We start from the raw sequence: 26,374 nt of genomic DNA on the forward strand, positions 1-26,374 counted from the left end.
ATATGAAAGGAAGGATTTCAGTGAGTCCAGACTTTTGCATCTTCCCATACACAGAAAAGCGCTAGGTTCCTTAACCTGAGTTATCTGGTTTTCTTTAATTAACCACAATCTTTTGATGTTCAGACAACCTGCCCTTTGTTGCAAAACTCCTATATATCCTGGCTCCTTCTGTCGCCTCCTCAGAGCAGTCTCTCAAAGCTATCTGAAATGCCATCTCCCGGCTGCAGTCCTCATTTTGCCCAAATAAAACTTAACTCGCAGCTCTCACGTTGTACAAATTTTTTCCAACATATCCAAGCCTGGATTTTTACTACTGAATAAAAAAATCAGATGATACAACTATAAATAAAGGGATAAAAATAAAAGGGAACGAGTTGTGAGTGGGTATCCAGAAGCAGAGGAAACACGGATCAGCCCTGCAGGGGACAAACAGCCACAACCAAGGCTCACGTGTGCTCCAAGAAACCTGCGGACTCGGAGCCACTGAGGGCTGACACCTAAACGTAACTGAGATCGCCTTCCCTCTCCCCACCCTCACGCCTGACGAATCTAAAACACCTCCCAGCACAGCCTGGATCTGCTGAACAGAGGTGGAGGCAGAGGGCAGAGTACTTAACCAGAGTGTGTCTCTCAGGAAACGTCCCCACTCTGGGCCCTCTGTCACCTGCGTGACACTTTTGCTCCCTCTTTAGATCTCAGATGCCTTTGCCATCTCCCTCTTCCTCCTGTCTATGCAACCAAGGCTCACCTCTCGTTTGTTTAGTCACTCAGTTGTGTCTGACTCTTTGCGACTCCATGGAACATATAGCCCGCCAGGCTCCTCTGTCCATGGGATTTCTCAGGCAAGACTATACTGGAGTGGGGTGCCATTTCCTTCTCCAACAGGCTCATTTCTTTCAGGGTTATTTGCATTTTAAGCCTTCATGGTGCTGGTCAAAGGTATAGTATTACCTGTGGTTAAGATCACTGGGGTCCAAGGCAGATCTCCTTCCTTGGGAAGGAGCTCAGGGCTGTGTTTCTTAAAGCTGGTGAGACTCAGTCTCTACAGCTCTGGGTGCTAAGAAGACAAGCATCATGCCTTGCTCTGCCCTTAGCCCTAGACTGCTACTGGAAAGTGCAAGGACCACCCTGGCCCCTTCCTCCACTTACTAGTGATGAGCAGAGAGGGGTTAGGCACAGTCCTAGACTACAGGGCAATGGGCAAGTGTCACAGAGTGCCATCAGGCTTACCCATTTGGGGTGTGTGTGTGTGTGTGCGCGCGCGCGCATGCATGTGAGTGTCAAATGATAATTAAACTGCACATGCTGCCAGGGAAATGATCAACATTTTTCTTGATAAACTCTGGATAGTTAAACAAAAAGAGAGAAATTATAAAAATCTTGCTTGGTTGCATAAAAGTTTATTTCTCTCATTTCAATCAACTCCTCACCATGGATGCCTGTCATGCAAATTGAATAACCATTATGAGAATTACTAACCATGTATCAGCCTAATGACTGTGTCTTCTTGGGACACACAAACTTTTGCTCATGAATGTATCACAGCTTTCTGCTCATGTAGTTAAGCTGTCAGCAGATGCTCCCTTATGATCTGCTCAGAACCAAAAAAAAATAGTGGGAACATTAATTGAGGCTACATCACTCTGCTCAGGAAAGATTCCCAGGGAAAAGGCAGTTATTGCTTTCTGCTTGTGGAGTCTAATTCCCAGCTTCAATTATAATTTTTCCCATCACTTTTAAAATCTTTACTTTATTTGGTCGCTCCTATAATAAGAAATACCTTTTTGCAAAGCTAGTAGATATTTTTAAGTCTGAAAGGAAAGCAAATGAGAAACTTTCATGAATGACAGGGGGAGAGGGGAAAAGACAAGAAACTATTTAAAATAGCTCCCACCAACAGATAGAATTCTCCAGAAATAATTCCTATCCTTGGAGACTTGAATAATATTTTAAACACACTGGCTTTCCCATGTAAACACAGCCATATTTGGATGTGTTTCTGACTTCTGCTGTACTTCCAAGGCAACTGAAGCAGGGACACGGTTCAGACATTCAGGCTGGAGGTCGGCCTGCCTTCCACAGTTGTCAGATACCAGGGTACAAACACGACGGGCTCGAGCTGCTGATGTGAAAAGTAGGGACCCTGGGACTCTGCTCCAGGATTTCCTTCTTTCTTCTGCTTTCCGCTAGGATCAACACTGACACTGTGGTGCTTTTCTTATTTGTCCTCACTCAGGCCTTCTGACATGTCTCACCTCTTCCCTTGCAGGCAACATCACTCAGGGTAAATACTTCACTTGATTAATCACTTGCTTTAGCTATTTTTCTTCCTCTCTGCATGCAGGCCTCAAAGTCTTGTTACTTAGGATTTCCTTGTTCTCTCTAGGCCTTTAGCCCTTTCTATAGAAGCACAGACTTTACATAGAGGGCAACACGAAAGCAGAAATGGCAGAGGCAGAAAGGCAGCTCTTTCTCTGTGTGTGTGTGTGTGTGTGTGTGTGTGTGTGTGTGTGTTTCATTTATTTTTATTAGTTAGAGGCTAATTACTTTACAATATTGTAGTGGTTTTTGCCATACATTGACATGAATCAGCCATGGATTTACATGTGTTCCCCATCCCGAACCCCCCTCCCACCTCCCTCCCCATCCCTCCCCTTTGGGTCATCCCAGTGCACCAGCCCTGAGCACTTGTCTCATGCATCCAACCTGGACTGGCGATCTGTTTCACACTTGATAATATACATGTTTCGATGCTGTTCTCTCAGATCATCCCACCCTCGCCTTCTCCCATAGAGACCAAAAGTCTGTTCTATACATCTGTGTCTCTTTTTCTGTCTTGCATATAGAGTTATCGTTACCATCTTTCTAAATTCCATATATATGCGTTAGTATACTGTATTGGTGTTTATCTTTCTGGCTTACTTCACTCTGTATAATGGGCTCCAGTTTCATCCATCTCATTAGAACTGATTCAAATGAATTCTTTTTAATGGCTGAGCAATATTCCATGGTGTATATGTACCACAGCTTTCTTATCCATTCGTCTGCTGATGGGCATCTAGGTTGCTTCCATGTCCTGGCTATTATAAACAGGGCTGCGATGAACACTGGGGTGCACGTGTCTCTTTCAGTTCTGGTTTCCTCGTTGTGTATGCCCAGGAGTGGGATTGCTGGGTCATGTGGCAGTTCTATTTCCAGTTTTTTAAGGAATCTCCACACTGTTCTCCATAGCGGCTGTACTAGTTTGCAGTCCCACCAACAGTGTAAGAGGGTTCCCTTTTCTCCACACCCTCTCCAGCATTTATTGCTTGTAGACTTTTGGATAGCAGCCATCCTGACTGGCGTGTAATGGTACCTCACTGTGGTTTTGATTTGCATTTCTCTGATAATGAGTGATGTTGAGCATCTTTTCATGTGTTTGTTAGCCATCTGTATGTCTTCTTTGGAGAAATGTCTGTTTAGTTCTTTGGCCCATTTTTTCATTGGGTCATTTATTTTTCTGGAATTGAGCTGCAGGAGTTGCTTATATATTTTTGAGATTAATAGAAAGGCAGCTCTTTCTTGGGAATTCCAGATTGAAGTCTATCAGTCTGGTTCCCTCCCAATCCAGGGAGACTAAGACCTTGCTGCACCTTTTTTAGGCTTATACATTCACCACCCCCCCGCTTTTTTGACATGCCATGTGGCAGACATGTAGCCTGCCAGGCTCCTCTGTCCATGGGATATCCCAGGCAAGAATACTGGAGTGGGTCACCACTTCCTCCTCCAGGGGATGTTTCTGACCCAGGGATCAAGCCCACACCTCCTGTATCTCTGCATTGCAGACAAATTCTTTACTGCTGAGCCATTGGGCAAGCCCTAAGCACACATTTAGCTTTTTTTGCCCATGCCATGCAGTGGGCATGTGGATCTTAGTTCTCCGACCAGGGATTGAACCTATACCCCCTGCATTGGAAGTGTGGATTCTTAACCACTGGACCACCAGGGACGTCCATAGGCTTATATATTCCTACGCACTACTGATAACTACCTACATGGAAGCTAAACCACTCCGACTTCCCACAGATCCTGTTCCTCTAAGTGGTGAGTGGTGGAACCACATCCAGTTTCAACACAACTGCCAGCTTTGCTCTCACAGCCCCACGTGTGCACACAGAGCTCGACGGCCCCATCCTGTCCTCAAACAACTCATACTTGGCAAACTGCTTGGGTAAATGCAGCATCTCTGAACTGCATCAAGGGAACAAATACAGCATTATCACAACACATACCAGGATGATTAAACTCCATCCCTACTGTATGCAAGGAAATAAGACCCAGGATGGACTCCTCAGAAGGAATAGGGACTATTCAGGCTTTAAACTATCTAAAAAGTAAAGGAAACTAGAAAGGCTAGTATTATCTTGGCCAAAGATGTATTTATTCCCCTGTTTCCAGACCAAACACACAGCCCTGTGTGTGGACAACGGTCAGTGGGCACACGGAGTGGCTATTTCAGGACCACTGTTCCTGCTAGATTATAAACCCCAGAAAGGCAGGCTTGGACAGCATCTTACTGAACCAAATGTGATTCAGGTGCAGCTTAGAGTCAGTGACTAGAGTGCGCTCTGTACGCATAAGCCACCAAGTAATTCCTCCTCACTCCCCATAACTGAGGGCTCCTCCGTGCCTGACTCTGTGTGGAAGGTAAGACCATTAACGCACTGACCGTAGGAAATCTACGGGGAGCGGCCCCTCACATAGTTGCTTCACGTGGGATTCTTCTAAGAGCTTCCCCTGCAAGACCCTTTGTGGGGGTTGCTCTGTTGCCCTCAAGAATAAAAATCTCTATGATCCAGAGTTGCTATGCACCAAATTTTGATGCCTTTTAAATACGTTGATGCCTGTAGCACTAGAAATGCTTTCCTATTTAAAATAAAAATTAATTTTTTTTTTTAAAAAGAGCAGTCTACTTGGAGCAGAAGAGGAGACACACACCCACGGGAAAGGCAGTCAGTGGCACGATAGCCATCTACAGAGAGGCACTCCGGAATTTTGGAAGGCATGGCGGGTTCTGGGCTGGCAAGGGGAGGAAGGGTAAGGATGGCTCTGCAGACATGAGGACAAAGCTGAGGGTGCTGGCCGGGTGAGTCAGGAGTGAGTTAAGAGAGGAAGAGATGGGAACAGGATGAAGCAGTTCTGGAACCCAAAGTAGCTCACAGACTTGGCGGGGGTGGCGGGGGAAGGGTTGGTGAGTAAGGAGAAGAGGGAGCGAGGTGGGCACAGGCCACCTGATCCTGGGGTCCGTATCGTTCCAAACTGGGAGATTTGGATTCTCTCCGAGCGGTGGGGGAGTGGCACTGTGACTGGAATCTGATCAGATTTGGGCTGTTCTGGAAGCAGATGGCATGACTCTTTCCCCCACTCCTGGTGACCCTGGGGAGGTGGGACAAGGACCTGCAGCAAAGTGGGCAACAGGTGAGCTCCCACTCCTCCGGCCCCGGGGCTGGCCCTGCCTGCAGCCGGACCTCAGGGCTCCAGCCATGGGGGCTGCCCTGGGCCAGGGCTGCAGGCCACTGGGGGAGTCAGCGTCCCTCTGGGGTTTGGTCTGAACAGACATGGCCCCCCAGGGAGAAGCCACTTCCTCTTATCAGGAGGAAAGGCGGCATCCACCTCCCTGTCCCTTCTGCTGTTATTTCTCAGTGTGTCCAGATCCTGGGTGGAAAAAGGGCTTTCAGAGAACCCGACCTAAGCCTGGACTGGAAAGACAGGAGACTGCAAATAAGGAGACCAATTAGAAAGTTGCCATGAGTCCCTGTAAAACTGATGAGGACCTTAAAATGGGAGAGTGTGGAGGACAGAAAGTCTGAGGGCCGAGAGACGCCAAGGAGAACCTGCAGAGGAAGAGACGGGAGGGAAGGTCCACGCTCACCTCATTATGAGCACACACACACCTCCCCAGCCAGGAGTTGTTCCCTGTGGAAGAGGAGCCAGGGAAAGGCACACGGTTTAAGCTTTTCTCTCCCCCCGCTCCCCAAGGACAGAACAAGACGGCACAGAAGTGGCTGGCATCCAGCCTACGTGTCTTACCCACATATGAGGCAGGCCAGGCCGACTGGCCCCCTCCTCCATAGGGGTCCTGGGGCTTGGTACTCAGAGCACTGGTGTGAAGAGCAGAGTCAGAATTGGTCCTAAGGGGGAGGGGGGAGAGAGAGAGCCTGGCTGAAAAATCCATTTTTTCCTTAGTGAAAATGCAATATTCTTTCCTGAAAATTACCAACGGGAGAGAAAGCAAGAATAACGATTTACAATAATCCATAAAATGAGGGGTTTGGACGTACCTGCAGTCCCTTACAACATCAGCCTCTGAGGATGACCCACACCCAGAAAACAGCAATTTGTACTTGTGAGATCTCACACTTTGAAGCTAGGGGCGTAGTGATATGGTTTAACAAAGAAGACACTAGATTCATGACTTTCTTTAAGAAACGTTCCATCTTTCCTCACAACTCAGAAGATGGCTGTGGCCAATATATTCTCTGCAGCTGGGCTAGATCCTCTCCATCTGTGAATAATTCCTCCTCCAGGAAGGATCATCAAAGCAGTGGCTTTCCAGCCCTTCCAGGGAGAATGCAAGGTCGGGACGACTTTTAGAATAACTCTAACATGTTCTCTGCCCTTTCACTCTCGCCCTCATGAGCACAGTAGTTTTCCAGAGCCTTGTGACATGCAATGTCAATGCAGACTGAACGCATAAGCAGAGGATCAAGCTATCATCAAGAGACACATAAAAGGGACAATGCCTCTCTTCTCAGTGATTTAGTTTGTTTCAGAAAATATAACTGTGCTTAAAAAATATGATTTATGTTGACATGAGTTTATTACTGCTATTTTCTAAGTGTATTAATAAGTATCTTCTATAAATCTCTCAATTTAATTTCCAATATCAATAGCTAAATACAAACAAATGTACCCACATGAACAAACACTGTTTGAGGGCCTCAATGGTTTTTAAGACTGTGACAGAATCATAAGACAAAAATTGGTGGAACTGTTGAACTATAGCAAATTTCTGAAATTCTCCCAGACAGTTGCAGTTTACATGCAGCTTTGACTCCAAGAGATATTATTTACTTGTCCCATCAAGGGTCAAACTGCCAAAAAAGAACTTGTGGGAGGCTTCGAATTAGCCTAAAATGCTTCTCTGTGGGCTGTTTCAGGTGATGGCCTTCTGCAGCCACTGAGCTCCGTGGCTGGACTGTGTGCCACGGCTGGGTTGGGTTTACACAAGGGACAGGCAGCTCAGAACCAGGAGGAAGCAACAGCAAGAGCAAGGACTCTGGGACCGGGGAGCCTTGGGTTCAGATTCAAAGAGACTCAAGAGAATATCAATCAAATGCAGAGAGACAACTGGGGAAATGTGAATACAGACTGGGTATTAGATAATATTAGGAATTATTGTTAATTTCGTTAAGTGGAATAATGGCATTGCATTTTTTTTTTTTTTAAAGGTTCCTATCAGCCTTATACTGTTAGAGATACTTGCAGGTGAAATACTCTATCTGGCTGGTGGTGGGATGAGGGTGGGAAGGGCAGGGGGTAAGGGTAGACATAGGAGCTAAAATATGGGCACACGGAATTCTTGTAACGCTTTTCCCTTTTGTGTATATTAAAATTTTGTACTAAATTTTTTTTTTATTCCAGTTCCATCACATCACAAGGTCACAAGCTAAGTGACCTTGGACAAGTCATTTGTAACTTCTTAGAACAGAAAGTCATACTCATTCTTATAGAATGTGATCAGGATTAAACAAAATGACCTAAACACTGGGGTCAGGCTTGAAGTGATGGTTTAATACGGTTATTGAACGCTAATGCTTCCTTGTGTTTCTTAAATATCTTATTTAATCCTTGCAACCATCCCTTGATGTAGGTATTGCTATCTTTCTTTTTCCAGGTAAGTAAACTGAGACACAGAGAAGCTATGCAACTTGCTCAAGGACACAGAGTGAGAGGCAAACTGTCATTCACTCAGACTTCATGTTCTCACAGTTACATTGTCCTGAGCAGAAGTTCACTACATGGTGGGAGATTCAGGTTGCTTTTTTTTTAACACTTAGTACAAACACAACACTTACTATAAACAACAGAATATAAAAGTACTCTGGCAAACAGATGATAGATTAAAAAGCAGCAGGACCATCAAGGTGATTTGCCTTCTTTAAAGTTTATTTCTACTAGAAAACAAGCTATGTACCTGTTGAGTGCAGATGTCAGCCTGAACCCAGGGTGCTTCTCTTCCTTCCAAGGAGGCTGCTGCCTTTAAAAACCAGAATAACATAAAAAGAAAAGAAGTTCAGTCCACAAGGAGCAAGGGGAACCTCAGGCCTGGGTTTGAGAACTGGCCCTTCTACTCACGCAGCTGCACAGCTATCTCTCCGGGTCCTGTGATTTCTGACTTCTATGATAAAAACTATCAGAAATTCGTGCGAATAGGGCAAGCAAATGAGCCAGCTGGGCATGGAAGGAGGTTTTGGTCTTTTTTTTTTAAAGGGCCAACAAGCACTTTTGAATGCCTTTCGAAATATTTCAGATCCATGACCAACTCCTCTCTGGGGATGTGAGGTCTTATTCCAGATATGTGAAAAACTACCCCTCATCACATACCCCGAGTGTGTGCATAGGGGATGCCTGGCAAATCCTGATACAGAAATGCTGCACTCCTCTACAGAGGTTCATAAAGAGGAACATAACTGCTACAGTAATCCAATGTATGAAAATATTAATCTAACTAATCCTCATGCTCTAGAAAGCATAAAACACTTTTCTCTTAAATACAATTTTTTTATAATCTCAAATTGGACATATCTTTTTATGATTTAATTAAAGAATCTGCCTGCAGTGAGGGAGACCCAGGATCGATCCCTGGGTCAGGAAGATCCCCTGGAGAAGGGAATAGCTACCCACTCCAGTATCCTTGCCTGGAGAATCCCCAAGGACAGAGGAGCCTGGTGGGCTACAGTCCATGGGGTTGCAGAGAGTTGGACACGACGGAGTGTCTAATGCTTTAATGATTTAAAATAAGATACTGTGTTTATTCTACAATCATGGATCCCAGGATTCTTAAGGGTTGCTGAAAACCTACTTGAGGCAGGGGCCCGCTGTTATCCCTCTTCATACCTGCCTTTCCCAGGTCCTGACTACATTATCCACAGTAAGTGCTGTCAGTATTTGCCCCAAGAATAGATGGAGAATGGACTTCAATCCAGGAAGCTAAAATTTTCAACATGTCCATTTCAAATGCCTCTTAAATCTGACCAGGTGATCTGAAAATGATATCATGCATCCACCAGATGTAACAATCTTTTCAGTTAACTCTATATTCTGTCACCTTCAGTACTATTCCAAAAATACTCAATTTTTTGGTATATATTCTCTACATATAAAAATACTCAAAGAGACCCTAAATCAAATCCACTATGCAAATAACAGTTTTAGGAGCTTACTATCGCCTCTGTTTCTTTCAGTAGCTTACCATGACACCTTTATATATTTAAATATAATAATACCAAATCAGACTATCATGTTGGTCTATGTATTCTGAATGTGTTTCTATTTGGTCTTTAAAATGAAGATCCAGATTGATTTAAATAACTTTTTTTTTTTCATAGTGAAAACTTTTATATTTGGAATTAGCCAGCTGGACTCAGTTTAGATGATCCCAATTTTGTTGGCAACATCCAAAGCATCATAGTCAGGAGCCAGTCGAACATATGCCTTCTTCTCTCCATCAGGCCTGATCAGAGTATTGACCTTAGCCACGTCAATGTCATAGAGCTTCTTCACAGCCTGTTTAATTTGGTGCTTGTTGGCCTTGACATCCACAATGAACACCAGTGCGTTGTTGTCTTCTATTTTCTTCATGGCTGACTCGGTGGTGAGGGGAATTTGATGATGGCATAGTGGTCAAGTTTGTTTCTCCTGGGGGTGCTCTTCTGAGGATATTTGGGCTGCCTCCTGAGCCGCAATGTTTTGGGCCGCCGGAAGGTGGGTGACGTCTGGATCTTCTTTTTCTTGTGGCTTTGGACACCTTTCAACACTGCTTTCTCGGCCTTCAAAGTCTTTGCTTTGGCTTCAGCTTTAGGATGGGCAGGGGCTTCCTTCTTCGCCTTCGGCGCCATCTTCATGAAAAGGGTTTCTGATTTAAATAACTTTTAATTTTAGACTTTCATATGTGAAGAGACTTAAGTTTTACAAGAGAAAACAAGAGTCTGTGCTTTAGATTAGAAGTTTCTAAAATGACATCTGAGGTGGGTGAAATAAAGTGAGACTGTCTAAGCACAGCGCATGCCCACTATATCTTTGAAAACATGACTTGCTTACCTGGGCCAACTCTCATCCAGGGGCTGTGAGGAGTAATTTGCTCCAAGTGTGCTACCATCGAAGTAGAAATTTCAGTCAAGGAAAACTCATATGAAGGGGAAGCTGAGGCAGAACTAAGAGGCTGGAGTCCTGTGGAGTTCAACTGCTGAGTTTTCAGTTTTTATCTTTATCTCTATACCCGACAGCTCTTCCTCCTACTTTGGCTTATCAACTTCCTCTGGAAAAGTCCATTCCTCTATCTCTTAACCAGCACCATCTTTGCATGATTCATGTGGGGTGTTTTCTTTTTTTCTTTTTTGTGTGCCCAACCTCTTTTACTTTCAAGAACTGCCTGCACCCCTACCCGAAACCTGGTTTGGCTGTCACTCTGTATAGGTCTCCCTGTCCCACAGAATGTACCCACATCCAGGATTTCCATTCAAGGTCACTTACCCCCTGTAACTAGTTCAGGGATGGGCTCATGATACAAACACGGGAAGAGAGGACTGCCCCCAGCTGAGGTGGTGAGCTCGGGGACCATGTGGGCCTGGGTTTCTCTCCCTGGAGGTCAAGGTAGAGGTGGCAGCCCCCAGATACTGAGTCTCAGTGCTACTGTACGGACCCCTGGATCCAGCCCCCTGAGCTTCTAGTAACATAAGCCAATAAATTTCCTTTTTCTTCAAGTTGAGGGTTCCTGTTTCTTATAACCCAAAGAGAGCTACATTAGGTTTGCGGAGAAATGTGAACTTCCTTAGGTAGTCAGGGGCCCCGTTTTATGGATTCTGTATTCTTCACTGGGTCTAGCCTGCCTTAGAACACATTCCAGATGAAATGGAAACAGGGAAAAACAGATGGGATGCTACACTATATGTGCTGAGTACAATAGAGCCGTTTGGTTAATTTAATTAATTATACTCATAGAATACCTTCTCAAAACATTCTAAGTCATATTATTCTCCTGTGATCTTCAGTGATTCTGTGTAAAAGAAGCCACCGTCTAAGGTTCAGGAGGAAACAGGGGCCTTGATGGAAAAGGAACTATCATGCAGGCAGAACCTGGCATTAGTAAAATATGGACATGATGAACTCTTAACGAAATGTTTCCTCTGCCAGAACCACTATGATCACAAGTTTCACTTCCTGTGTACTAGTGTGGTCATATCTACTTACCTTCTTTCTTAATCTGAATCTTAGTCAATGCAATAAAACAGAGGTGCTTTCAGAAGAGAGACCAGACGCTTCTTCAACATTAACTACCAGGCTATGCAGGAGACATAAGAGGCGTGGGTTGGATCCCTGAGTCTGGAAGATCCCCAGGAGGAGGGCATGGCAACCCACTCCAGTATTCTTGCCTGGAGCAAGAGGAGCCAATGGGCTACAGTCCATTGGGTTGCAAAGAGTTAGACACAAGTGAAGTGACTCAGTACAAATGCATGCATGCAAAGTACAGGTCGGAATGGACGACAGTAGGAGACAGAAGACGAAAAGGTGAGGAAGAAACCAGAATGCCTCTGGGAGGAAAAACGGCAGTATCTTAACTGGCAGAACCACTAGGGAGAAGGCACTGGGCCTTTCTCTTTTCAGCAGATTTTAATGAACCTTTGTCCAGAAATACTTAATTCTGAAGCAGAAATTTACCACTCCTCTCAGGACACTGCCACTTTTAAAGTCATTGAGTCCACTTATCTAGAACCTGTAAACAAATTAGAATGCAGTGGTGTAATAGTAGTACAACGATCAAACATAGATCATTTCAATGTTGAGGAGTCGGTCAGCATGTTAGCCTTTCTGATGTACATCAACCACGTGGAAACATGGTGAGTCTCTGAAATTTTAATGTGACGGGGCTGAGGCATCAAAAGTTAAAAGATGTGACCTCTGAGCTCTCCCAATTCTCACCATTCACATCTCACTTAATGGATATTCAAAAACCCAACACCTACTGGCATCAAGAGATGCCCTAATGTTAGTAATCACTCACGGCAGTTGTTGTTGCTGTTGTTTAGTCACTAAGTCGTATCCAGTGCTGTGACCCCATGAACTGTGGCCCGCCAGGCTCCTCTGTCCATGGGATTTTCCAGGCAACAATGCTAGAGTGGGATGCCATTTCCTTCTCCAGGGGATCTTCCTGGACCAGGGATTGGTACATGTCTCCTGCACTGGCAGGCAGATTCTTTACCACTAAGCCACCAGGGAAGCCTACTCATGTCAGAGTGTGTCTGTGTGTGTGTGTGTGTGTGTGTGTGTGTGTGTGAGAGAGACTCAGTCATGTCTGACTCTGTGACTCCATGGATTGTGTGTGTGTGTGTGTGTGTGTGTGTGAGAGACTCAGTCATGTCTGACTCTGAAACTCCATGGATTTTGTGTGTGTGTGTGTGTGTGTGTGTGTGTGTGTGTGTGACTCAGTCATGTCTGACTCTGTGACTCCATGGATTGTGTGTGTGTGCGTGTGTGTGTGTGTGTGACTCAGTCATGTCTGACTCTGTGACTCCATGAATTGTGTGTGTGCGTGTGTGTGTGTGTGTGTGACTCAGTCATGTCTGACTCTGTGACTCCATGGATTGTGTGTGTGTGTGTGTGTGCGTGTGTGTGTGTGTGTGACTCAGTCATGTCTGACTCTGTGACTCCATGAATTGTGTGTGTGTGTGTGTGTGTGTGTGTGTGTGTGACTCAGTCATGTCTGACTCTGAAACTCCATGGATTTTGTGTGTGTGTGTGTGTGTGTGTGTGTGTGTGTGTGACTCAGTCGTGTCTGACTCTGTGACTCCATGGATTGTAGCCCACCAGGCTCTCCTGTGCGTGGGATTCTCCAGGCAAGAATACCGGGGTGGGTTGTCATTTCCTTCTCCAGGGGGTCTTCCCAACCTAGGGCTCGAACCCAGGCCTCCTGCATTGCAGGCGGGCACTATACTGTCTGCTTTACTGCCAGGCGTCATGTAGCTTACAGCTAAATTCAACAGAAGCTTAGAAAATGTTTATTTGCTCTTCTGAAGATCTGAGAAAACTTTGTTCAGGTGGCTTTAATCACTCCACAGTACTAATATGCCATGAAGAACACCCTAAATAGACAGAAAAAAATACCCTTATTTGTAAACTAGAATTCACCATTCAATTCAATGAACGTTTATATTCTGCCTGTGAGTTGCCAGGAAACAAACAGAAGAGCAGCCTAGGTGACAGGGAAAACAAGCCAGATCAGCCCCTCCTCCATTACCACCTTGAAAGAAAGTAAGAGTAACAGTCGCTCGGTTGTGTCCACTCTCTGTGACCCCATGGACTGTGGCCTGCCAGGCTCTTCTGTCCACGAGATTCTCCAGGCAAGAATACTAGAGTAGGTTGCCATTTTCTTCTTCAGGGGATCTTTCTGACCAGGGGTTGAACCTGGGTCTCCTGCATTGCAGGCAGATTCTTTACCATCTAAACCACCAGGGAAGCCTCCATCACCTTAGTTAAACCTAAGTCAGAAAACAATCCCACGTTATAATGGATCTTTTGATTTATCCCCAGTGCACTCCTTTTCTGGCTCTTCCTCTTCTGCCTTCAACCCTAATGTTCCCAGAGTCTCTATGGCCTCACAGTCTCTCAGCCCACATCTGCTTGCATTGCTCTCAAAAGCACATAGTGGGGAGAACAGCCTCGGTATCATGGGTACCATGTAGAGTGGGAGTAGGGTTGGAAGCTGGAGAGAGACTCTGGGTGCAGCCACTTTGGGAAGAGCACCCAAAGACACTGAGAGGCAGCCCCCCTCCTCTGCCCTGTCCCATCCATGCCTTTGGCTCCATCCATCACCCACAGTCCAGTAACTCGTGAATCCATACTTCCAGCTCCCCACAGTTCTCATGAACTCCAAGCCTGCACTTCCCACTGCCTTACTCAGCTTCTCCACCCAAAGCACCTCAAGCTCTACCTCCAGGCCCACTCGTCATGCTGCCTTTCATCTCCTCATCGTGTTCCAGTCCATCGCATGTAATGGGTGCGCCCTCCACCTAGGTGCTCAGGTGGAGGTGTCAGTCACCCTGGGCTGTTTCTCTCCCCAAGTCCCTGCGGCACTGCGGAGGAAAATCCTTCCTCCCCATTCCCGGCCCAGTCCACCGACAAGGGGACTCCTGCTCCTTCTCAGCTCAGATAACGTTAGAGGGGAAGGCCTCAGTCACCAAGAACATTCTGCCCTTCTGTTGACGAGATAGGACACCTGTGGCCCATTTCCCTGCACGCTGGGTGGGGTCAGTGAGCCTCAGAAACCCCACACAAGACCCACCCTGTCTCCTCCCTGGGCTCCCTAGTCATGGCTGCATGGCCCGGTTCTTCTTTTGGCTTCCTGTTCCCATGCGGGAAGGGCGCCTGTGGCAGGGCTCAGGAGCAGCCTGGGGCGCCAGGCTCTCTCTTCCCCTCTGGAACCCCATTTTCTACTGGGGCTGTGGGGCCGGCCCATGGTGGTCCACGGAGCTGGCAGGGTTCCTGGACTCCAGATCTGCTTAGTAGAACCCACACTCACTGAGACAGGTGTCAGGGCCGGATTTAATATATAAGACCAGTCACCATTTGGTTCCTTCCTAGTTTCTTAACCATGTCTTCACCATCACTCAACTTCCTCTTGTCCTTTTGCTTCCAATGACGTCCTGCTAGAATATATCTTCACGTCACACATGAATGGAGGTACGGGAACGAGATCTTTTTTGGTCCTTGTGTGTACAAAGATGTCTTCCTGTTTCCCTCAGCACACGAGTGACAAATGGGAAATGGGTAGAATTCTGAAGTCTGACTCTTCCCCCTTAAAATTCTAAAAACTTGCATTCCCTTTGAGATGGAAATCTTTAATGGGTGTTAGGTAAAAACTGGGTTTAGCGATCAAGTAAGATATGGAAACTCTGGGTTAACGTTTCTTAACTGCCAGGCTTCTCACAGCCCTAATATGAAACTGTGAAGCTTCCAGAAGAGGCAGAGTCCAACATTTCTCAAATACAACAGGCGGTGCCCTTCGAAGAAACAGTTTTGTCCTATAAACCAGTGTCCTAACATTTTCATCTCCTTGTATGAACAGAACCAAAGCAAGGCCTGCTCCAAAGAGCAAAGCCACTCCTAGCTTTGTGGATCTCAAGGTGTGTCATCATGACCATTCATTCTAGTTTTCCAGACGCAACACACACTCCAACCTTGCTGGCGATATATATCAGAAAATTTCTAGACATTCGTTTTTCTCTATTCCTAAAAACACATCTCTTTGAGAGGAAGGCACTTCTATGAGTCTTTAGTGTGTCCTCCTTCTCTTCTATGTATGACCCTCAGGTCTGAGATCATATGGCATTTGCTGTAAATTTATGTTAATAGTTTGGAAACTCAACAGGATGGTGTCTGGGGTGCACATTTGCTCCCTTGAGGAGTGAGAAGGGCTGCTGAGGACACGAGCAGCTGCAGGAAGGCGGGAGGGGCTCTCCTCTGAGTTCTCAAGCCCAGACCCCCAGTCGGGGACCAGTCAGCGCCTTGCCTCTGCCCTGAGTGTGGCCTGGATCGGAGCTCAGCTGCGCAGAGCCCTGGTCTCTGCCTGTGGTGGCTCCATGCCCACAGCAGAGCTCAGAGCCCACTGTGCCGGCCTTCTCTGTGACCATGGCCGCCCACCGCAGGAGGAATGCGCTGGTGCCGGAGCTCTGCTGCTTGTGTCTGCCCACACTGTTAACAGTGTTCATTGTATTTGCAATCACTGTATCACTGGACCGACTCCTTCCTAAGCCAGGGTACCCGCAAATCTAAAATAACACCCAAGCCAGGAAATAGCTGGAATAAGAAAATTCTGGGTACACATCTTCTCTTTGTTCTAACAAAGATTCAAACCAGCATTAATCCTTTCAAATGATAAAACTTCATTCAGGAGGTAACAGAATGGTGAGAAAGGCAACCATTTTAAGCAAATTATCACAAAATCAAATTAATGCAGGCCATGAAAGGAAAGATGGCACTGCAGCCCTCTTCCACATCTTTTCTACATACAGTAATATCTTCAACATAAAATCATTCTACTTTTACATTTTACTAGGAGCTCAATACTTTGGCCACCTGATATGAAGATCCGACTTACTGGAAAAGACCCTGATGCTGGGAAGGATGGAGGGCAGGAGGAGAAGGGGGAGACACAGGATGAGAAGGCTGGATGGCATCACTGACTCAATGGACATGAGTTTGAGCAAACTCCAGGAGAAACTGAAGGACAGGGAAGCCTGGCAGGCTGTAGTTCAAGGGTCACAAAGAGTCGGACATGACTTAGGGACTGAACACAGGAGCTCAAGATCCCTTGATTTCTCAAAGGAACCTCGCTGTTTATTCATGGGCAGGCCTACACTAAAAAACTCTTTTGAGTCAGCAGATGTCCAGTCCTGGGACCCCCATTAGGTGCTTAAGAGAGACATCTCATGGTCTGTGAATCAGACGTGTACTGTCTGATGAAAAACTCTAACTCATCTGTATATTTATTTGGTTCCTGCTTCTCCTCCCCTTAGGAGGTGATCTGCTCTGCAACTGCTCTCATGAGTTGACCTGGATACACGGTCAAGTTATATATAGTCTACTACTTATTACCTGAAAGGAGACAGAGTCGCCTGCACACACAGTGAAGTCTCCCTCTCTGGCACTTTGCACAAGCTATTCCCTCTGCCTGAAACATTCCTTCCATGGGTGTCTTCCTCTCTGTCTATCACTTACAACCACCTGAAATTATTTTGCTTTAATAATTTTTTTTTAACCTGTTTGCCGTCTGACATCTCCCACTCAGGAAGGCAGGGACACTGCTGTCTCTCTCACTGCTGAGTCCCCAATGCTTAGAACAGTACCTGTGCAGAGAAGGGGTTCTGTGAAAAAACCTGTTCAACAAATAAAAACACTGTCCTCTCACATGTGACCTATGCTTTGAGCCTCAGGTTTTCCTCCAGGACGCCTTCACCATCCCCCCAGGACTGTTTCGGGCTGTGCGCCTCTGAGTTTGCACAGCCTCCGGGTGGTGGTGCCTGCAGTCGCCACGCTGAGCCTCTCCCGCTAGACTGTGAGCGACTAGAGGGCAGAAGTACGTGATTGTTTGCCGTCACATCCACAGGGTGTAAATGGTGCCTGACACTAACTGTTTTTAAATGACTGAACATTTTTCTCTGTTGCTTTTCCTCAATCTCCTCCTCTTTTAGATATTCTTCTAGTTTAAAAAGCTATGAGAGCTTCCCTGGTGGCCTAGTGGTTAAGAATCTACCTTGTAAAGCAGGGGACACTGGTTCGATCCCTGGTCTGGGAAGATCCCACATGCTGCAGGGCAGCTAAGCCCATGTGCCACAACTACTGGATCCTGTGTGCCTAGAGCCCATGCTTTGCAACAAGAAAAGCCGCTGCAAGGAGAAGGCTGCATACTGCAACCAGAAAGGAGCACCCACGTGCTGCAACTAAGGCAAGCCCTCATAACAACCAAGACCCAGCACAGCCAGAACAAGAAGCTATGAGACAGCTGTATTTGAAATGAATAACCAACAAGGACCTTGTGTACAACACAGGAAACTCCTTTCAGTGTGATGTGGCAGCCCGGATGGAAGGCGGGGTTTGGGGCAGAATGGATACAGGTATATGGATGGCTGAGTCCCTGCACCGTACACCTGAAGCTATCACAGCATTGTTTGCTAACTGGTGATACCTCAATACAAAATAAAAAGTTAAAAAAAAAACAATAGCTGTGAGGAGGACTTCCCTGGTAGTCCAGGTTAAGATTGCATACTTCCACTGCAGGGGGTGCAGGTTCAATCCCTGGTGGGGGAATTTAAGATCTTGCAAGCAGCAAGGTGCAGCCAAAATAAAATAAAAAAATTTTTAATTAAAAAGCTGTGAGTATATACATATATTTGGACCATACTTGCTGTAAAAAAGATCTGAGGTAGCCATAAATATATCTGTATGTATTAAAATATTTAGAGAGAACATCTATGAGAGAAAGAGGGAACTGAGAAATTAGGAAAAGATGTAATGTTAATCACATGAAGCAAAGAAATACACTAAGTCTTTTACTAGAAAATTCCAAGCAATTTAGACAACAGTTCGATGGACAACCTCCTACACGCGTGTGAATTTGCTGAAGAACCGCCTCCATTCTCATTTCCCTTTTGCATTTCTATGTAAAAGTTATGATACATTCCAGAGAGGAATTTGAGGGGTGTGTTGGTGGTTAAATGGTAGAATTCCTGCCTCCCAGAAGGAAAGGGAAAAAAATCAGTTATCCTTTTTACCTGCACTGATAATGTCACATGATATCAGAAGTCAAGGTATCTTGGTGGACTCAGGGGAGAAGTAAACCTCCATTTGGGTCCTTCTCCTCGCCTCAGATTGATAAAAAACTGCGAGAAGCCTGAGGGCTAGACACGCATTGGGAGTTCCTCTGTGTTCCCACACCTCCTCCACCAGGGTCTCTCTTAAGTGTGGTCCTGGGGGCAACTGAGCACTGGAACAAGAGGGGGGCCCAGGCTGGGGGTTGCTCAGCTTGACTTGAGGCTGAATCTGGGCCCCTCCAGCCTCAGCTATGGAATTTGGGGCAACTCATTTTGACACTCAAGTTTCCTCACTGGGAAATGGGCGTTAAAAAAGCAAACTGCCCAGTAAATTTTGAGCTCATCTAAACGGCTTATGAATTGCCTAGCACAGTGCCTGGCATGAGTAGGTGCTCGGTAAACATGAGAGCCCTCCCCCCACTTCCTGCTTTCTAGGCTGCTGAAGCCAACCCTACCGTCACTGCCAGGAACCCAGCTCTGCAGCAAGACTCACCCCGCCTCTCCTGCCTCTCTCCAGCCCTTTGGGTGAGAAGAATGAGGGCAGAGTGCAGACTCTCCTGGAATACTTACCTGTCTCCTCTCCCGCAAATCCCAGCTCAGGCCTGTTTCCCAAAGCCCTGGGCACACTGCTGGACCCCCGAGACCACGCCCTGCTCTGGTCTGATAAATAAAATTGTCCGATGAGTTCACAGCCTCCTTTTCTGTCTTCCTACTTCACAGCATAGGATTTGGTGTGAATAAATATCACTATGGAAGATTCTCCTAAATACCATCTTCGTATTTTAGTTGTCATTGATAGAGTCTGAAACTCCCTAAATAGAAAATTATATAAAAATTTCTTCCATAAGTTCTAGCAGCAGGTCAGTGTGTGAACAGAAATAAACATAAATCACCTATCTGTATGTCTGTTTTAGTGTGACCGACTAAATCTAACCTGGTTTAAAGTCAGGGTTAATTCTGATTTTGTCAATGTCTGAAGAAAATGCTGAGAAGGCCTTGCAATGGGGCTGAATGACAGGCTGTTTATGTACATTTACTTCATTAGACGGAACTTTACTGACACTTTAATAAAGTAACACCTACCGGGATCCTTCTAATTTTTAGTTGCAGAGATGTTTCTAGATTCTAACTCACTTAGGTTTATTGCCTCCATTCATCAGATGAAATGAAGATTTGGAGACCAACGGGAAATTACTGGGAAAATAAATCCTGAAAAGTTTTCAAACATTTCAAAACTTATCCTCTCCTCAGACAATGAAAAAGGATATCTGTCGTCCCGGCTTGTCCCCGGATCGTCGGTGAAGGGGGTGGAAGCGAGTCCGGGACGGCCTCTCCACCAGCCCGTGGTGGCGGGTCCCCCGCACGCTGTCAGCTGGGTGGAACGCTGGCTGCAGAGAGAATGAACAAGAGTTGGTTGGCCTGTGACCATGACATTGCCACTTGCCATCAAGAACAACTCTTAGCAACAACAGATGACAAGACTGACTTTATAATTTTACTGGTGTCTGTGAGTCTGCCTTGAGTCAAGGTGAATCAAATGCAGCACGGAGCTGTGTCTGCATAATTACAGAATAATTTAAAATAGTCTTGGGACTCCCTAGTGGTCCAGTGGTTAAGACTGAGTTCCCAATGCAGGGAGCTGGGGTTTGATCCCTGCTCAGGGAACTAGATCCCACATGCCACAGCTAAGACCCAGCACAGTCAAATAAAAAAAATAAATTAAATATTTTTTAAAAATGAGTCTTTAGTGTGAAGATGGAATTTGAAAGAATGACTTATTAAACATTGTCATAATTTGGAGACTATGGATTTATACACAGAATCCCAGTAACAAGGAGGTACATATGAAATGGAAAAGAGGTATGCTTAAGACAGAAACGAAGTGGGTACCTACTGCATCCAGCATGCAGAAACACAGACACAGCATCCAGATATAAAATGGGGTACCTGTGGGCTGGGGACTACTGGCTTTACACACTGTCCTTTTAAAGTTCTGATTGACTCAACAAGGTTTAAAAACTTTTGGGAATTCTAGTGAAAAATCTGAACGTTTTAGCCACACTGGTCCCAACTTCCCACATGGCAATGGGACTGCAATTGAGAGTAGCTGTTTTCTGCAAGCAGGACACCAGACCACTTTGATGACTTCTTATGTGAAACGTCTGAGTTTGTGACCCCGAGTCAAGGAGAAAAAAAAGAATAGTACCTGAATACTAGTGGGAAACACGCAACTCGTCATACCCCAAATGGCATAAATGAAAATATAAACAGATTCAAGATAAAGTCATGGTCAATAAATCCAAACTCCTTTGTTAAGGCAGGCTTGGAGTACATTCTTTACATTTTTGAGTCTGGCATCATAAAAGTCAAAGCTTTTTGATTGGCAAAAACCAAATCCTAGACTGCACCATTATATCGTACATAATGGAGCAATGTGTATACAAAATTACGCCAGAGATGTTTGTGAAATACATGAAGACAGATTTTCTTTCATGTAAATCGAATCATATGTCAAAGAGCTAGCTTACTATGAAAAGAACCCTATGATGGAGTATGTCTTTCAAGGGGAGTTCCTTTTAGTTAAGAACTAGCCGCTCATTTTGCTGTGTTAAACATACAGATTTTCATATCTTGGATTTGGGAATGACTCCTATTTCTCCCAAGAGGGCTGATGAAATGTCAGGGCTGGTTTAGTTGAACAGTTTTACAATCCAAATCTGTCAACACCTAAAATAAAAACATCTTCCTGAGGAACACCTGTGGTACTGGAAGAAAAATATCCATTGCAATAGGCAAGATGGATGTTGAGCTCAGATAAGAGAGCGTGCTAATGTAGGAACGATAAACTGAAACACCTTTGCTCATCAAGAGGCTGAATACCCACCATGCACTTTATCAGAACCTGTTCACACAACAGACATAATTTTAAGAGATGGATGACTTTGTTCCAGGACTAAAGAAAACAGAGGTCTCTCTGGTGATAAAAAAATATCACACGAATGTGAAATGTACTTGAAAACAACTATTTCATCTAGGAGTCTTAGAGCGCAGCTACTGCCAGACTGGACTACTGGAGGCCTGCGAATAGATGGGGCATGGAGGGTCTTTAGAAAGGGGTCCAGGGGGATTTTCCTGACAGTCCAGTGGTTAAGACTTTGCACTTCCACTGCAGGGGGTGCAGGTTTGATCCCTGGTCAGGGAACCAAGATCCTGCACGTCAAGTGACACGGCCAGAACATTAAATTTAAAAGAAGACGACAACGATCCAAAACACAGAAAGCTCTTGGAATGTCTTCCAGGTTTCCTATTACACATATATTTTCTATTTACACTTGCCTCTTTTGACTTAACTCCTATTGGCCCAAATCCTGTATTATTACTTGGATTCAGTGTGTGTTTGGGGGGATAATCTCTGCCTACATTTGATAATTTCTTCTCTTCCTCCCCATGGCACAAGCTGAAGTCTCTGCCTGGGCCAGCACAGGTGCCCCTGTAGGCCCCCAGGCACTAGAAAACAGATGGGAACGTACCCTGGTTGCAGCAGTGTTCCTGCTGGCAGCTGAGAGAACTGAACTCAGGCGTGCCAGCATCAACAGCCTGACAGTGAAGTTGAGCACTAGGAGGCTCAACAGGAACCCAAACAGCCAAGGGGTGGCCAGAGAATTCTGTTTTGCATTGTGACTGAATTGTCAGGGGCTGCGCATGGAGAGGAATGACCGACTGGTAACCTGAGGCAGGGAAAAGGTACCTTCTGGGCTTACGTCCCCAAACCTGAGAGAGGGTAGATGGGTGGAGTGCAGCCTGAACACCAAGGTTCCACAAACCTTAACAGTAGAGGGCAATGAAGCTGGGGTGAGAGGGTCAGAGTAGTTCCTGAGTTGGCAAGCAGAAAGCCGTGGGAGACCCTTGCTTAGCTGCTGTGGCTGGATTTTGGCCGTGCGTGCCTGCTCAGTGCTCAGTTGTGTCCGACTCTTTTGCGACCCTATGGACTATGGCCCGCCATGGGACCCTCTGTCCATGGGATTTCGCAGCAAGGATACTAGAATGGGTTGCCATTCCCTTCTCCAGGGGATCTTTCAGACCCAGGGATCAAACCAGCGTCGCCTGCATTGCAGGCAGATTTTTTACCTGCTGAGTTATCGGGGAAGCCCTTGGGCTTTGTGAGGAGGAAACAAATTCAAAGGGGTTCAAGGTACTACTGGGAATTGAGTGTCCAGGTGCAGAGAGTCCTGGTCTCAGATTCTCCCCACTCTGTAGGACTGCATGCTCCTGACTGTCTCTGAAAATATCTCTACGTTGACGGCAAACTGGTTCAGTTTGCAGGCATTAATTAGTGGGGCTGATGGGGTGGGGGTGACATGGCTAACGCTGATGCCAGAACTCTTTCTGGGATGAAAGAGGACATGTGGATTTGCCAAAAGCAGCAGCGCTATGGATCTGCAGGCCAACGTTAGACAGCACCGCACTCTCAGGGTTCTTCCCACAAGGACCGAGACCTCAGGCAGGCACCACCTGCTGCCACACACCTCACATCACCTCAGCCTGGGTGAATGGCTGAGCCTGGCAGTCTTTTCCTAGGTGGGGAAGGTTACTTCCTCTAGTTAGGCACTGCTGATCTATCAACGTGACCTATATTTGCATTGATTCTTTCAGCAGATGCACAACATTGCCAATGTATCATTAAGTTTGTGGTTAATTAGAAACCCCAGATCTTTCTCACGTGACTAAGAATCCACAAGCAGATTCCTATGAAGCCCATGTTAAGTCATGAAGTGAGCTGAAGTCTGAGAACTGGAGAGCTGCTTATTGCCAACTCAAGGAGATGATCATTATTAAAGGTATATATGCTATAGTATATTATGCGTATGTCAATGACCAAGACATCTTTCCTTACAACAAAACCAATTCTAGCTTACAGCTATATTTCTATGAAGTGTTCTTAAAAGCAGAAGAAATGTAATTCGCAAATTCTCTTGAGTGAAATACAGATTTCTAAATGCTAGTAGGATGACCAAGTACCTTCTTGCATTGTCAGAAGTTCTACTGAGTTATTTTTTAATAGATTTAAAACATTTTAGGGGGACTTCCCCAGTAGTCCAGTGGCTATGGCTCCACACTGTCAATATAGGGGGCCTGGGTCTGATCCTTGGTCAAGGAACTAGATCCCATATGTTGCAACTAAGACCCAGTGCAGACAAATAAATATTTTTAAAAAACCATTAAGGACATTTTAGAAGACTGAGATTAAGCAGACAAATGGTTCCTTTGAAAAGTCCTGATCCAGAATACCATAACCTCAGTATCCTTACAAGGGGATGCCTGATCAGTGTTCTCAAACAGGAACAAGTCTACATAGGACAATTCTCAATAGTTTCATTTGTAGATGTTATGACTACAGAGCAAGACAAAAAATAATAAAATTCTTACAAGAGCAAGAAATGTTTTTCTGGAATACCACTGTCAATACTGGAAATACATACTGACAGGATGTAATACCATCGTTGTTTTACAGTATAAGGACCACGTGTGAGCTTGAAGCAGGGGTGATTTATGTGACCATCTCACCCCTCTCACCAGTGAACCAGGAAGCAAAGAGAGATTCTCAGGAACAAAACAGAGCCCCCTGGGAGAGCACTCTGGAGGGAGCCCCTCAGGTTCTCCACTGCCCCTTACCTGAGCCTCATGAGCCAGCCACCTGGCTTCTCAGCACAGAGCAGGTGAAGACAAGGTGGAGATGAGCACCACAAGGGCACAGGGGCTGCTGGCTTACCCGAGCGATAAGTAAAGGACCGCTGACCACCATGGAGTCCAGCTCCCTGCTCTCCTTCTACAGCTGGGAAACTGGGATCCAAGGAGACGAAGTGATTTTTCTCAGTCATATAGCCCAACGATCTGAACTTGGGGTTCTGAGACTCCTCTGGGGTCTCGTCACCTTGCCATTTTGCCACCTCTGCTCAGTTGCCCACGTATCAGTGGATTATAAGTGGATTTTTGCTGATATATACAGAAAACAATATGCATTTTCTAGAAACATCCCAAATAAACTTTTATTACGTTCTGATAAATCTATTGAACACCTAAGATCTAACTTCAGAGTAAGTCTAGCTGAGATATCTGGCTACCTTATAGTGTAAACAGCATGCCTACATCTTTACACTGGATCCAACAGTTTCATTTGGGGTAGGGGTCTGACTTAATATTTTATAAAACATTAACTATGAGTTCCAAGACTATGTATTGACCATCCTATGCTCCCTTCTATAGAATTAAAGTGCTGCCTCAATCATCCCAAATTCCTCTATGTATCTGAGCTCCCCCCGTTTCATCTGTCCTAGGAGACTCACAGGTGGGAAAGGAGACTGGATGTACTCCTGGATATGGAGTGTGACTGCTAGCCCTGAGGTCACACTCGCTCATTGGCTCAGCAGGCCCTCTAGCCTTTCCACAATGCTGGGCAGCTCGTCTTTGCTTCTTGATAAGTGCACAAAAGACTGGCCCCTGGTACTGAATAACTTTCTCTGGGGGGAACAGTGGAGACTTTATAAGGGTAGGGAGTAAGGCAGGTTCCTTGAGTTTGCAAGGCCTCTTATTTTACATGCAGGTTAAGTTAATGGAAGATGTTATAGGTTCCCTCTTTTTAAAAGGGTCAGTCTAACCAAGGGACAACTGTTGTCTCTTGGGAACCCAGCTGGAGCTTATTCCAGCCACAGCCAGTGCCTCCTTTGGTTCTCATGACGAAGGAAGGGAGGGAGGAAGACCAGCCCACAGCAAAGCAGCAGCTTTAAATCCACTGCCTCGGGGCTAAATGGAGTTTACTTCTAGCTTAAAAAATGAGCAGAATAAAAAGGATTTCATAGCTTCTTAGAGACTCTATTATATCACCATTAAAAAAAAAAAAAGAAAAACCTTAAAGAAAAATTCCAAATACTTTACAAATCTCCAGGATCAAAGCTGACCACAGTTCCCCAACCTCTTCCTCTGCCCTCTGCAGTGTCAGAATTGGGCAGGAGCTGGTGCTCAGCCACGCCAGAGGGAGAGATTTTGATTCACAAAACTGTAAGGCTCCTAGGTTTGGGCAATAAGGTCGGGCTTTTCTCCCAGAGGTTGGCCAGGGCGACACTGTTTTCAGGCTGGCCTTAGTCCAGTCTTACAGGGTACTCTGACTCTCAGAACCCCTGAATCACCTGAGTGAGTAGTTTTTATTTTATTAGATGTTAACTAGGCTTATTGTGGTAACCATTTTGCAATATGTACAAGTAGTAAATCATTACACTGTATACCTTAAACTAATACAACGTTACATGCCAATTATACCTCAGTAAAACTGGAAAACACTAAGAAAACTGGTGATGAGTATAAAGGGCTTCATTATTCTACTCTCTACTTTGGGGTATACCTTAAATTTTCAAAAAAAAAAAGCTTAATTTTTAAAAATTAAAAATTTTCTTAATTTTTAAAAATTAAATTTTGACACTATAATAAATTAAGGGTACTTTTTATTAGCTTTAGCCCAATAACTTCTATGTGCTCTAAGTCGCTTCAGTCGTGTCTGACTCTTTGGAACCCCATGAACTGTATAGTCTGCCAGGTTCCTCTGTCCATGGGGATTCTCCAGGCAAGAATATTGGAGTGGGTTGTCATGCCCTTCTCCAGGGACCTTCTATAACTTCTACAAACATGCAAAAAAAGGGATGAGAGCTCAGTGTTTTACCACATGGCCTGCCAAAATTAGTACTAAAGTACTTTTT

General features: G+C 45.4%; 1 protein-coding gene and 1 pseudogene across 4 annotated transcripts in view; both read right to left on the reverse strand.

The window, feature by feature from the left end:
• The window catches only part of CRTC3 (CREB regulated transcription coactivator 3), a 98,831-nt gene that overhangs the window by 25,074 nt on the left and 47,383 nt on the right, over positions 1 to 26,374 (reverse strand). For all 4 annotated transcript variants that reach the window (XM_065906123.1, XM_065906122.1, XM_065906126.1 and 1 more), the window contains exons 3-6: positions 19,895 to 20,014; positions 10,363 to 10,424; positions 8,237 to 8,299; positions 6,070 to 6,170 (exon numbers count right to left, since the gene is read on the reverse strand). In XM_065906123.1, coding sequence (XP_065762195.1) covers positions 6,070 to 6,170; positions 8,237 to 8,299; positions 10,363 to 10,424; positions 19,895 to 20,014 — 346 coding nt within the window. The remainder of the gene's footprint in view (positions 1 to 6,069; positions 6,171 to 8,236; positions 8,300 to 10,362; positions 10,425 to 19,894; positions 20,015 to 26,374) is intronic.
• LOC136147018 (large ribosomal subunit protein uL23 pseudogene) lies at positions 9,621 to 10,181 on the reverse strand (annotated as a pseudogene).

This window comes from Muntiacus reevesi, chromosome 15, assembly GCF_963930625.1.
Source record: "Muntiacus reevesi chromosome 15, mMunRee1.1, whole genome shotgun sequence".
NCBI classification, from domain to species: domain Eukaryota; kingdom Metazoa; phylum Chordata; class Mammalia; order Artiodactyla; family Cervidae; genus Muntiacus; species Muntiacus reevesi.